General features: G+C 36.4%; 1 protein-coding gene across 4 annotated transcripts in view; it reads right to left on the reverse strand.

Annotated features, from left to right (window-relative positions):
- Nucleotides 1-12711, reverse strand: part of dnm1b (dynamin 1b) — a 21523-nt gene extending 8812 nt beyond the window's left edge. For all 4 annotated transcript variants that reach the window (XM_051394688.1, XM_051394687.1, XM_051394686.1 and 1 more), the window contains exons 1-10: nt 12267-12711; nt 8965-9038; nt 8647-8796; nt 8327-8530; nt 7847-7945; nt 6231-6391; nt 6011-6153; nt 1934-2069; nt 979-1046; nt 323-461 (exon numbers count right to left, since the gene is read on the reverse strand). In XM_051394688.1, the coding sequence (XP_051250648.1) occupies nt 323-461; nt 979-1046; nt 1934-2069; nt 6011-6153; nt 6231-6391; nt 7847-7945; nt 8327-8530; nt 8647-8796; nt 8965-9038; nt 12267-12427 (1335 nt within the window). In that variant the 5' untranslated portion in view covers nt 12428-12711. The remainder of the gene's footprint in view (nt 1-322; nt 462-978; nt 1047-1933; nt 2070-6010; nt 6154-6230; nt 6392-7846; nt 7946-8326; nt 8531-8646; nt 8797-8964; nt 9039-12266) is intronic.
- Between the last annotated feature and the right edge of the window lie 2389 nt (nt 12712-15100).

Genomic DNA, 15100 nt, shown 5'->3' on the forward strand with positions numbered 1-15100 from the left:
ATTATTAGCAGTATTATTATTAGCAGTATTATTAGCAGTATTATTAGCAGTGTTATTAGCAGTATTATTATTAGCAGTATTATTAGCAGTATTATGAGCAGTGTTATTAGCAGTATTAGCAGTATTATTAGCAGTATTATTAGCAGTATTATTATTAGTATTATTAGCAGTGTTATTAGCAGTATTAGCAGTATTATTAGCAGTATTATTAGCAGTATTATTAGCAGTATTATTAGCAGTGTTATTAGCAGTATTAGTATTATTATTAGCAGTATTATTATTAGTATTATTAGCAGTATTATTAGCAGTATTATTAGCATACCTTCTGCGTACACTGCCTGACGGTGTTGACGAGCTCACTGATCACCATGTCGACACATTTCTGACACGGTTCTTTGATCTGAGCGATCAGACGCTTCACAATCGTCTCAAACGCCATATCAGGAGTAAACAGACCCGTCCTGTAACACAGGTGAGTACAGGTGAGTTACTGTAACACAGGTGAGTTACTGTCAGGTACTGCAAGAAAAGTACACACAGTACACACACACAGGACAAGCAAACACACGCTCACACACACAGTACACACACACACACACACAGTACACACAAACACACGCTCACACACACACACACACACACACACACACACACAGTACACACACACAGTACACACACAGTACACACAGTACACACAGTACACACACACACACACACACACACACACACAGTACACACAGTACACACACACACACACACACACACACACAGTACACACACACAGTACACAAACAGTACACACAGTACACACACAGTACACACACACACACACACACACACAGTACACACAGTACACACACACAAACACACACACACACACACACACACACAGTACACACAGTACACACACACACATACACACACAGTACACACACACACATACACACACAGTACACACACACACACACAGTAGGTCACCTGATCCCGTGGATGTTTTTGATTGCGTAGCTGATTTCTTTACGAAGAGTTTTCTCGTCGCTCTCCAACTGAAGACACACACATATATTTACTTATGTGACGTATGGGGACATCTGAATACTTACTAAAACACAGCCACACTCATCATTGATTATATGTCTATATTACATTATATTATATTATATATATTAAATATATTATATTGTATAACCCTTGCAGCTGTGATCAGTAAGGTGACATCTAAATGGAACGCTGCCACCTGCTGTTGTAAATGTGAAACTGCAGTCGTAATAGCAACTGATTATTACTCATCAATAATCTGATGTTAACCCAGACCCCTTACCACAGAACCCTAACCTGAACCACAGAACCCAAACCACAGACCCCTAACCACAGACCCCTAACCACAGACCCCAAACCACAGACCCCAACCACAGAACCCTAACCACAGAACCCTAACCTGAACCACAGAACCCAAACCACAGACCCAAACCACAGACCCCTAACCACAGAACCCAAACCACAGACCCCTAACCACAGACCCCTAACCACAGACCCCAACCACAGAACCCTAACCACCGAACCCTAGCCTGAATCACAGACCCAAAAATCAGTGTTTGTCTAAGTGAGGACAGGTTGTGACCCAGTTAACTGAGTTTTACTCTGTACTGTGTCCCCTGATGGTAGCCTATGTCAGACCGACAACAGACACATTTATACCTCAGCTTTAATATATATTATCACAACAGCGGCTGCGTCCCATTTAGCTTTATTAGTTCAACCATCATAAGTGTGTGTCTGTGTGTGTGTGTGTGTGTGTGTGTGTGTGTGTGTGTGTGTGTGTGTGTGTGTGTGTGTGTGTGTGTGTGTGTGTGTGTGTGTGTGTGTGTGTGTGTGTGTGTGTGTGTGTGTGTGTGTGTGTGTGTGTGTGTGTGTGTGTGTGTGTGTGGGGTACCTTGACCAGTTCGAAGGGGAAGCGTTCATGGAAGATTCGGTTGATCTTCGCTCCTCCTGACAGCTCGTAGGTTTCCACCTGATCTCCAGATCCTTCGATCCGCTTCTCAAAGTCCACCGCGAACTGCTGCACCATCCTACCACACACACACACACACACACACACACACACACACACACACACACACAGACAAACACACAGACACACACACAGACACACACACACCATATATGTGTATTACTGTATTATTACTGTATATAATACTGTATTATTACTGTATTATTACTTCATATTACTGTATATTACTGTGTATTACTGTATATTACTGTATTATTACTGTGTATTACTGTATATATATTACTGTGTATATTACTGTATTATTACTGTATTATTACTGTATATATTACTGTATATTACTGTGTATTACTGTGTATATTACTGTATTATTACTGTATATATTACTGTATATTACTGTGTATTAATGTGTATATTACTGTATTATTACTGTATATATTACTGTATATATAACTGTATTATTACTGTATATTACTGTGTATTACTGTAAATATATTACTGTATGTATTACTGTAAATATATTACTGTATATTACTGTGTATATATTACTGTGTATATATTACTGCAATTACTGTGTATTATTACTGTATATTACTGTGTATTACTCTATCTTACTGTGTATTATTACTGTATATATAACTGTATATTACTGTAAATATATTACTGTGTATTACTGTGTATATATTACTGCAATTACTGTGTATTATTACTGTATATTACTGTGTATTACTCTATCTTACTGTGTATTATTACTGTATATATAACTTATATTTGTAAATATATTACTGTTAACGATATATTACTGCATTGTGTATTATTACTTATATTACTTTTACTATTTTTTATTATTACTGTATATTACTGTAAATATATTACTGTGTATTACTGTGTATATATTACTGTGTATTATTATTGTATATTACTGTGTATATATTACTGTGTATTACTGTGTATTATTACTGTATAGTACTGTGTATATATTACTGTGTATTACATACATTACTGTGTACTACTGTGTATATATTACTGTGTATTACTCTATCTTACTGTGTATTATTAATGTATGTATAACTGTATATTACTGTAAATATATTACTGTGTATTACTGTGTATATATTACTGTGTATTATTATTGTGTATTACTGTGTATATATTACTGTGTATTACATACATTACTGTGTATTACTGTGTATATATTACTGTGTATTATTATTGTATATTACTGTGTATTACTATGTATATTTTACTGTGTATTACTGTATATTACTGTGTATATATTACTGTGTATATATTACTGTGTATATATTACTGTGTATTATTGTTGTATATTACTGTGTATTACTGTATATTACTGTGTATATATTACTTTGTATTACTGTGTATTACTGTATATTACTGTGTATTACTATGTATAAATTACTGTATATTACTGCATATTACTGTGTATATATTACTGTGTATTACTGTGTATTACTATATATATATTACTGTATATTACAGTGTATATATTACTGTGTACTACTATGTATATATTACTGTATATTACTGTGTATATATTACTGTGTATTACTGTATATTACTGTGTATTACTATGTATATATTACTGTATATTACTGTATATTACTGTGTATATTACTGTGTATTACTGTATATTACTGTGTATATTACTGTATCATTACTGTATATATATATTACTGTGTATATATTACTGCATATTACTGTATTATAACAGTATATTACGGTATATATGACTGTGTATTACTGTGTATTATTACTGTGTATTACTGTATATATCACTGTATATATTACTGTATATATTACTGTGTATTACTGTATTTTTACTGTATATATTACTGTGTATATCACTGTATATATTACTGTGTATATTACTGTATTTGTACTGTATATATTACTGTATATATTACTGTGTATTACCTTATATTACTGTATATTACTGTGTATTACTGTATTATTACTGTATATATTACTGTGTATTTCTTTGTATTACTGTAATATTACTGCATATATTACTGTGTATTACTTTGTATTACTGTATTATTACTGTATATTACTGTATATATTACTGTATTGTTACTGTATATATAACTGTGTATATCACTGTATATTACTGTATATTACTGTATATATTACTGTGTATTACTGTATATATATTACTGTGTATTACTGTGTATATATTACTGTGTATTATTATTGTATATTACTGTGTATTACTATGTGTTACTGTGTATATATCACTGTGTATTATTATTGTATATTACTGTATATTACAGTGTATATATTACTGTGTATTACTATGTATATATTACTGTGTATTACTGTATATTACTGTGTGTATATTACTGTGTATATATTACTGTATATTACTGTGTATTACTATGTATATATTACTGTGTATTACTGTATATTACTGTGTGTATATTACTGTGTATATATTACTGTATATTACTGTGTATTACTATGTATATATTATTGTATATTACTGTATATTACAGTGTATATATTACTGTGTATTACTATGTATATATTACTGTGTATTACTGTATATTACTGTGTATATATTACTGTGTATTACTATGTATATATTACTGTGTATTACTGTATATTACTGTGTATATATTACTGTGTATTACTGTATATTACTGTGTATATTACTGTGTATTACTGTGTATTACTATGTATATATTACTGTATCATTACTGTATATATATATTACTGTGTATATATTACTGCATATTACTGTATTATAACTGTATATTACTGTATATATGACTGTGTATTACTGTAGATATTACTGTTTATTATTACTGTGTATTACTGTATTATTACTGTATATATTACTGTATATATCACTGTATATATAACTGTATATTACTGTGTATTACTGTATTATTACTGTATATATTACTGTGTATATTACTGTATATTACTGTGTTATTACTGTATATATTACTGTAAATATATTACTGTATATTACTGTATATATCACTGTATATATTACTGTATATATCACTGTATATATTGCTGTATATTACTGCATATATGACTGTGTATATTACTGTATATGACTGTGTATATTACTGTATATTACTGTGTATTATTACTGTATATTACTGTGTATATATTTCTGTGTATATATTACTGTATATTACTGTATATATCACTGTATATATTACTGTATATGACTGTGTATTATTACTGTATATTACTGTGTATATATTTCTGTGTATATATTTCTGTGTATATATAACTGTATATTACTGTATATATCACTGTATATATTACTGTATATCACTGTGTATATTACTTCATATTACTGTGTATTACTGTATATTACTGTATTATTACTGCATGTATTACTGTATATCACTGTATATATTACTGTATGTTACTGTGTATATATTACTGTATATTACTGTGTATATTACTGTGTATCACTGTATATATTACTGTATTTATTACTGTGTATATTACTGTATATATTATTGTATCATTATTGTATTACTGTATATTACTGTATATTACTGTATATATTACTGTATATATTACTGTATTATTAATATATATTACTGTATATATTACTGTGTATTACTTTATATTACTGTATATATTACTGTGTATATTACTGTATTATTACTGCATATATTACTGTGTATTACTGTATATATTACTGTGTATTACTTTATATTACTGTATATATTACTGTGTATATTACTGTATATATTACTGTGTATTACTTTATATTACTGTATATATTACTGTGTATATTACTTTATATATTACTGTGTATTACTGTATATTACTGTATATATTACTGTGTATATTACTTTATATATTACCTTGTATTACTGTATATTACTGTATGATTACTGTGTATATTACTGTATATATTACTGTGTATTACTGTATATTACTGTATATATTAAATATTAGTTACTTATATTAGTACTCGCAGTATTATGTGTATATCTGGAGTATACTGACTGAAGCAGGGCCTTGGTTTTGCGTCCCGGGTCGTCCGGTCTGAAGTTCTTGTACTCCTCTACCTCCTTCTCGATGGACAGCAGCTGGCTCTGCAGTTTGCTGCGTAACCCCGGCAATGTGTCCCGGATGTGGTTGGTCAGTTGCTATGGGCAATGGAGAAAGGCTTTGTTACTACTGTTATGGAAGAAGCAGAGAACCTGACCTGAAAGGACTTCCTTACCTGGTTGAGGACTTTCTGCAGGATGGCGGTGCCCATGCGGTCAGCCAGGTGTCGGTACGACGGGTGCGACAGGAAGAACTTCCTCTCGGCCTGCAGGGCAGCGTTGATGTCTTTCTTCCCGTCGATGTCTTTCTGACTGCGGTTCACCACCCCGATGTAACCTGAACCAGATCAGGGTCTGTTACTAGGACTCCAGGGGCCTCATGTACTAACGTTGGATATGCACAAAATTCGTGCATACGCCATTTTTCACATTCACGTTTGGATGTACTAAAAGTGAAATGAACGTGAGAATGTGCGGTCCTCCACGGCAGCTTCATTGCTGGCGTACGCACATATTTTTGGCTTATGTCGGTTGTCAATTGGCGACACTGACAAGTGATGCATCGAAATTGCATAGCCGAAACTGACAGTTGCTCTCGGGACAGTTGCACTGCATGCGAAAGTCATTATTATTTACAATCAATCAAGCCATTACACAATTTAAAATCATTTGCAGATTATTTGTGTTAAGGGGTTATTTACTGCAGCGCGCAGTCCTCTACTGCGTATGGAGGATAAGTAGAATATCTTCAGCCTCTTGGCATTTTTATTTAACAGTTAACAATAAAGTGCGGACTGATGTGCTCCGTAAAGTTTATTTTTTCCTGGCTTTTGCCATTTTCCTAAAGACAGCACTATCTAGGCCTATTTATACCAATTAGCATATTCAAATTGGTGTATTTGAGGGAGGGGACAGGGTGGAGCGTTGTGCGCGTCCATTTGCGCTCAATTTCATTGAGATGTACAAAGACAATGTGTGTGGGATTCTGCGTACGCACATTTTGATACATCTGATTTTTTTTGTGCGTACGGAACTTTCACTCTTTCAGTGTACGCCACATTCTAGTAGGAAATCCACGCAAGTCTTAGTACATGAGGCCCCAGCTCTCTACCTCACTGCTCAGGGATCAACCCAGGGTCCTGTATCATAGTAGTCCAGCTTTATGTCCTGATGATTCATCCTGCAGTTTAATTGGCTCCAAGTTGAAATATCTCCAATCAATTATTCTGTGCAGTTATTGATCGGTTCGTCCAGGAAGTGATCGCAGCACAGATTCGACCAATCCCTGTGAACTCTGGGTAACATTGTAGTTTCCTGTTACATTCTCCTGCTGTAGATGTTGAACCTTCATTGCATTAAAATAATTTATGGTTAAAAGGTCAATGAAGATTTGAGAGCTGGGATTTTCTACTACAAGTGAATGTCACACCAGTTAATTTAAACATCAATAAAAAAGAACACTTGTATTGAAGGTTCCTCCAGGAACCAACTAGCAAGGCTCCTTGAATTTTCCCAGAGTTCTTTGAGGCTCTCGTCAATTGAACTGTTTGTTTGTAATAGTTTATTGATCTAAATGTATAACTCAACATGCATCAGTTTAATATAAAGCCACACAAATCTGGAGGGTCAGAACAAACCCTTCAACACATGGCTGCAGGTTCTGGATCAGAGGTCAGACCAGGAAATGAGAGACCTGGTTATTGTGTCTCATAATAAAGTTTAAATTATTATTATTAAATTATAAATTTAAATAAATATTGTCTGTCTGATGAGCTGTATAAAGCATCTCTACCTCTACGCAGCGGCAGCAGCTTGTTCTCAAGGATGTCTCTGGCGTCAGTTCCTTCGTCCATCAGATCCAGTTTGGTGATCACACCGATGGTCCTCAGACCTGAACACACATTCAAAAAGCTTTATTCAAACCAACCAAAGACAGTGGACCCCCACCACTCATAATTTCTGTGGTGGTTTTGGGTCTCTATGTCATCATTTTAAGTATCTGTGGTGGTTTTAGGTCTATGTGGCAGTTTTGGGTCTATGTGGTGGTTTTAGGTCTATGTGGTGGTTTTGGGTCTATGTGGTGGGTTTGGGTCTTTGTGGCGGTTTTGGGTCTGTGTGGCAGTTTGGGTCTTTGTGGTGGTTTTTGGTCTATGTGGTGGTTTTGGGTCTATGTGGTGGTTTTTGGTCTATGTGGTGGCTTTGGGTCTTTGTGGTGGTTATGGGTCTGTTTGAACCCTGTGCTCCTGTTCCCAAAGGTGAAGAGGATTCTGACCTTGCGGGTCGACCTCTTTGGCAATCTTCAGAGCGTCAGAGTTGGCGAGGTCAGAGTTGGCGGGGGAGACGGCCAATAGGAGGCAGTTGTCCTTGGTAACGAACTGCATGAGCATTTCTCTGATCTGGTGCTCGATGTCGGCCGGCTGGTCGCCCACCGGGACCTTCGTCATCCCGGGAAGATCCACCAGAGTCAGGTTGAGCACTGACAGCACAAACAGGTCGACACACATTGAGATTTATGAAGTTTCTAACGTAATAAACAAAGTTTCACACATATAAACGTCAGGTGATGGGTGTTTCAAAATAAAAGTGTGTTACCGTTTGGGGAGTATACCCTCAGGTTGATCGGCACCGGGCTGATCCCTTTGTTCTGTCCGGTGATTCGATCAGTTTCAGCTTCAATCTCCTGACGAACTTCATCAAAGTCTGTGAACTTCTTCCCTTTACAGTGCAGGAACTCCGCGTACTCTGATCATCAATAATCAATAATCAGTCACATGATCAGGTTCACAGTGTTAATCAGACTCTTTTAGTTCAACCAATCACAATCAATCACAATCAATCACTCTGATTGATTCAGCAGTACATGGACTGAGCCGCTCTTGCTCCTAAGACACAGACAGGAAACAGTCTCACCTGTTGGACAGTTGATGAGCTGCAGCACCAGAGGGCGCCGAGTCACTATACCTGAACCCCGAGGGAGGAAGTCTCTGAGAGAGGAGGAGGAGGAGGAGGAGAAACATTGATTGAGATATTGTTAAGTTCTTGATGATGATGATGATGATGATGATGATTGTGTGTGATGAAGATGTCACTCGGTGCCATACCGCTGTGATGCTGCTTCAAAAGCCTCTTGGACCCAACAGGAAGTCAGCCATTTTTAATTGTATATGGAATTATGTTATGTTATATTATATTATATTACATTATATTATATTATATTATGTTATATTATATTATATTATATTATATTATATTATGTTATGTCATGTTATATTATATTATATAATGTTATATTATATTATATTATATTATGTTATGTCATGTTATATTATATTATATAATGTTATATTATATTATATTATGTTATGTCATGTTATATTATATTATATAATGTTATATTATATTATATTACATTATATTATGTTATATTATATTATGTTATGTCATGTTATATTATATTATATAATGTTATATTATATTATATTACATTATGTTATGTTATATTATATTATATTATGTTATATTATATAATGTTATGTTATGTTATATTCTATTCTATTCTATTATAATGTTATGTTCAATTCAATTCAGTTCAATTTTATTTGTATAGCGCCAATTCATAACAGAAGACATCTCAGGACACTTTTCAAATAGAGCAGGTCTAGACCGAACTCTTTATAACATTAATTACAGAGACCCAACAGTACCACCATGAGCAAGACCTTGGAGACAAGGGCAAGGAAACACTGCCTGTTAAAAGGCAGAAACCTAGGACAGATCCTCCGGCTCTAGGTGGGTGGTCATCTGTCTCGACCAGTTGGGGTGAGAGAGAGAGAGAGAGAGAGAGAGAGAGACAGACAGACAGACAGACAGACAGACAGGTGCACAGCAACAACAGTATTGGCAATGGCAGTCAAGCAGGACCATGGCAGGAGGCTCCACCAGGATCGATAACAACCTGCGAGACGAGAAAGCACAAGAACTCCGGGGAAGAAGTGAAGTTAGTAACATGCATTAATGGAACATGAATGAGTGCAGAAAGAGAGAGAGAGGAAGAGAGGAGCTCAGTGCACCATGGGAAATCCCCCGATAGTCTAGGCCTATAGCAGCATAACTAAGGGATGGTTCAGGACTCACCTGATCCAGCCCTAACTATAAGCTTTATCAAAGAGGAATGTCTTAAGCCTACTCTTGAAAGTGGTGAGGGTGTCTGCCTCCAGAACCACAACTGGAAGCTGGTTCCACAGGAGAGGAGCTTGGTAACTGAAGGCTCTGGCTCCTGTTCTACTTTTAGAGACTATAGGAACCACAAGTAGCCCAGCATTCAGAGAACGTAGTGTTCTAGAGGGGTAATAGGGTACTATGAGCTCTTTAAGATATGAAGGGGCCTGACCATGAAGAGCTTTATAGGTGAGGAGGAGGATTTTAAATTCTATTCTACATTTTACAGGGAGCCAGTGCAGAGAAGCTAGTACAGGAGAGATGTGATCTCTTTTTCTAGTTCCTGTCAGTACTCGTGCTGCAGCGTTCTGAATTAATTGGAGCGTTTTAATGGACTTATTGGGGCAACCTGATAATAAAAAGTTGCAGTAATCCAGCCTTGTTATATTATATTATATTATATTATATTATGTTATATTATGTTATATTATGTTACATTATATTATATTATATTATATTATATTATTTTACGTTACGTTACGTTATGTTACGTTAGTTTCTGCAGCGCGAGGAGAAACATTGTCACGACATCCTCACAGAGTGTGTGTGTGTGTGTGTGTGTGTGTGTGTGTGTGTGACTGCAGGGAATCACACTGCAGCTGTCCACACACACACACACACACACACACACACACACACACACACACACACACACACACACACACACACACAGACTCTCTCTGTTATTGTCATGTGATGCTGCTGAGTCATGTGACTGACAGGACCAATCAGACAGAGTGAACCTCCTCATCCTCAGGGTGAAGATCAAGATAAATATATTCAGCCAATCAGCTTCCAGCAGCACAGTGTGTGTGTGTGTGTGTGTGTGTGTGTGTGTGTGTGTGTGTGTGTGTGTGTGTGTGAATGTACAGTATTGATCCAGCATACAGACAGCTGATAACTGATTGATTCATTGATATCTTTGAGCTCAGAACTGTCTCAATGATTTGGTGGAATATTAATGTTTTATTAATATTAATATATTAACATTAACATGTTGTATTAATATTAATATTCATAAAATAAGATAATATTATTATTAACATTCATATTAACAACACATTTATACGTTTTATTAATCAACAAAACATTAATAAATTAATATGAATAAAACATATATATATATAATATTAATGTTTTAATCATGTTTTTATTTGCCCTGAGTTTTGTCTGAAGGATCTTCCACCAATCACAGAGCTCGTTACAGATCAGAACAGGAAGCTGTAGATCTGATTAAGGGTCCCGGAGTCCCAAACCTCCAGGGGCCCAACAATCTGTGATCTGTGGGGGGTTCTCGGCATTAAATGACGGTCTTCAGGAGGATCCTGATCCAGCAGCTGGATTTCACAGTTATTGATCTTTACTGTAAATTATAATAAATCAGATTCAGGGCTCCTTTACTGGTCTGATGTCTCTGTTAGAGTCCTGATATATATTATGTATCGTATATAATAATATAATAATAAAATAAAACTACAGTAAAGTCTCTATAGATCCAGAGTTTGTCTGTTCTGGGCTCCTGTAGAAACATGGAGGTCCAACATGGCGGACTCCACCAGAAGAGGAGCCGCTCCCTCTGTAGATAAAAACGTCTCATTGTAACAAACACAGTGATTCTTATTATCAGCTGATTAAACACTAATGAACACAAACCTATAGATATATTCTTATTATTATTATTATTATTATTATCATTCTTTTAATTTGATTGACTGGAGCTTTAACCACAACATCCACAGAAACTAAACCGGTTAATATTCTACAACATTATAATTATATTATTATTATTATTATTATTATATTATATTGATATCCATTTATTCAGCGGGTCAGCCGGCCTGCAGTCAGCCGGACGGCTCCATCTGACAGCGGCTTTACAGCTACAGGAGGACCGGCTCGGCTCGGCTCGGTTCGGTTCGGTTCGGTTCAGACAGGCAGAAATATAGACAGTGAGACAGGCAGGCAGACAGACAGACAGACAGACAGGGACTCACTTGCCCACGAAGTTCTCCAGCACCGAGCTCTTCCCGGCGCTCTGCCCGCCCACCACCGCGATCTGCGGCAGGTCCAGGTCCGAGTTCTGACCGATGGAGCCGAACGCGTCCTGGAGCTGGTTCACCAGCGGGATCAGGTCCTCCATACCCCGGTTCCCCATGGTAGACAGACAGGTAGCGAGAGACAGGCAGGTGGACGAGCTGCTGGTGGACACTCAGTCAGACAGACAGGCGGCAGTGAGACAGGCAGAGATGCAGCAGCTGTCTCCCTCCTCCTGTCTCACGCGGTCCTCGTGCAGCTGATGGATCCGATCAGCTGATCGATAATCCCTCAGATATTGATATCGATGATGATGATGCTGCTGTGACCTTCAGCTCCGCTGTCCTCCTCTTCCTCCTCTTCTCTCCTCCGCTGCAGGGACGGACCAACACACACACACACACACACACACACACACACACACACACACATCCGGTAAGGACCTTAACAATAAAAGCTGGCAAGCCCGCTGGACATTAAAACATCTGGAGTTTGTCTTTATTGTCTTTTACTTCTGAAAACTATCAGATCAATAACACCAATAACTTATCAATGACCTCAACAGTTACAAAATAAAAAGAGGAGGTCGATCAGTTCATCATCATCAATATTGATTATAATCAATATGAATCAGAATAAAAAAACATTTTGAAAGAAATTATAACTAATATAATCAATAACTGTATTAGAAACATGTTGATAGATTTCTTTGTCTTTATAATCTTTGTATTCATCATTAACAGTTTGAATTCAGATATTTCTGAACTATAAATAAATAACAAACTTTATTGATTATAAATAAATTATAATCAATATTTATATTGATCCTTTTATTATCTGACCTCAGTCCTCTAAAAGGGATCAGTTATTATCAACGACCTACTGTTGATACGTGAAGTCATTGGTTAGTTTTCTTTATAATTATTTTTATGTTTTTGTTGACTAATAACAATATTAATAATTATTAATAATATAATCAATAATAATAGAATCAATAATAATAATAAAACAATTATAATATCTCATAAAGTGGATGATTGTTTTAAATCAAAATAACGCTGGTTAAAATAACTCTGCGCTTTATTGTGAAAGGTAGAGGCTGACTTCCGTTGTTTACCTGCAGCAGTTTGACAGGTGAGCAGGGAGCTGATGAAGATGATGAAGAAGATGATGCAGATGATGCAGAGCTACAGTTCATCATCAGTACAAAGGGAGGAGCTACAGCAGCTTCACTCTCACATCCAGTTATTGATGATCATAAATGATTGCTTGATTATTGACTCACTGATCAATCATATCCCCTCTGCAGTCGGTGCTGCGTTCAGGTCCCATTCAATTCACTGTAATTTACAGTTACTGACTGATGACATCACAAACACATGCAGCAGTCACATGATGTCACTGATTGATTAATTATTGATTACTTACAGTATCTCACATTCTATCTTTTGATTTGAACAGTGAAGTAAAGACTCTTTGATACAATATAAAGTCGTCAGTGTACAGATTGTATAACAGTATAATATATATATATATATATATATATAATGGGGTTAGGATTCCTTCAGTGTTCATGGTTCAGGAGGTTTCTACCGGGAGCCCAATGATCCACAGAGGTCTCCTCCTCTCCAACACAAACAGACCCGCTGATTAAAACTACTAAACACACTGAATAAAGCAGTTCCACCTTAAAAATCACAGAATAAAGCAGTTCAACCTTAAAAATCAGTATAGCACCAATTAATAACAGAAGTTATCTCAAGACAGACAGACAGAGAGACAGAGAGAGAGAGAGAGAGAGAGACAGACAGACAGACAGACAGAGAGAGACAGACAGATAGGTGCACAGCAACAACAGTAGCAACAACTACACTAATAGTAGTGACTGATGATGATGAACATGAAGAAGACGATGACGACAACAGCAACGATGGGGGACAATGAGCAGTGACAACAGAAACAACAGTAACCGTAGCTATAATAATACTTATAATAATAATAACAATAATATCAGTGATATTAGCAATGGCAAGTCAAGCAGGACCATGGCAGGAGGCTCCACCAGGATCCATGGGAACCTGCGAGACGAGAAAGCACAAGAACTCCGGGGAAGAAGTTCAATTCAATTCAATTCAATTCAATTTTATTCGTATAGCGCCAATTCATAACAGAAGTTATCTCAGGACACTTTTCAAATAGAGCAGGTCTAGACCGAACTCTTTAAAACATTAATTACAGAGACCCAACAGTACCACCATGAGCAAGACCTTGGAGACAAGGGCAAGGAAACACTGCCTGTTAAAAGGCAGAAACCTAGGACAGATCCTCCGGCTCTAGGTGGGTGGTCGTCTGTCTCGACCAGTTGGGGTGAGAGAGAGAGAGAGAGAGAGAGAGAGAGAGACAGAGAGAGACAGAGAGACAGAGAGACAGACAGGTGCACAGCAACAACAGTATTGGCAATGGCAATCTAGCAGGACCATGGCAGGAGGCTCCACCAGGATCAACAAGAACCTGCGAGACGAGAAAGCACAAGAACTCCGGGGAAGAAGTGAAGTTAGTAACATGCATTAATGTGACCAGTGATGACATGTATAGCCGCATGTCGTCATTCCACCGCTGGCTGTCGAGGTGGTGTCCAGCAAACGATGTGGGCTTCATTGATAACTGGAAGCCTTTTTGGGGAAAACCTGGTCTGATTAGGAGAGACGGCATCCATCCCACTTTGGATGGAGCGGCTCTCTTATCTAGAAATATGGCGAAGTTTATCTCTAAAACCTGACAGTCCAGAGTTGGG

Source organism: Dicentrarchus labrax, unplaced genomic scaffold (assembly GCF_905237075.1).
Source record: "Dicentrarchus labrax unplaced genomic scaffold, dlabrax2021, whole genome shotgun sequence".
NCBI lineage: Eukaryota > Metazoa > Chordata > Actinopteri > Moronidae > Dicentrarchus > Dicentrarchus labrax.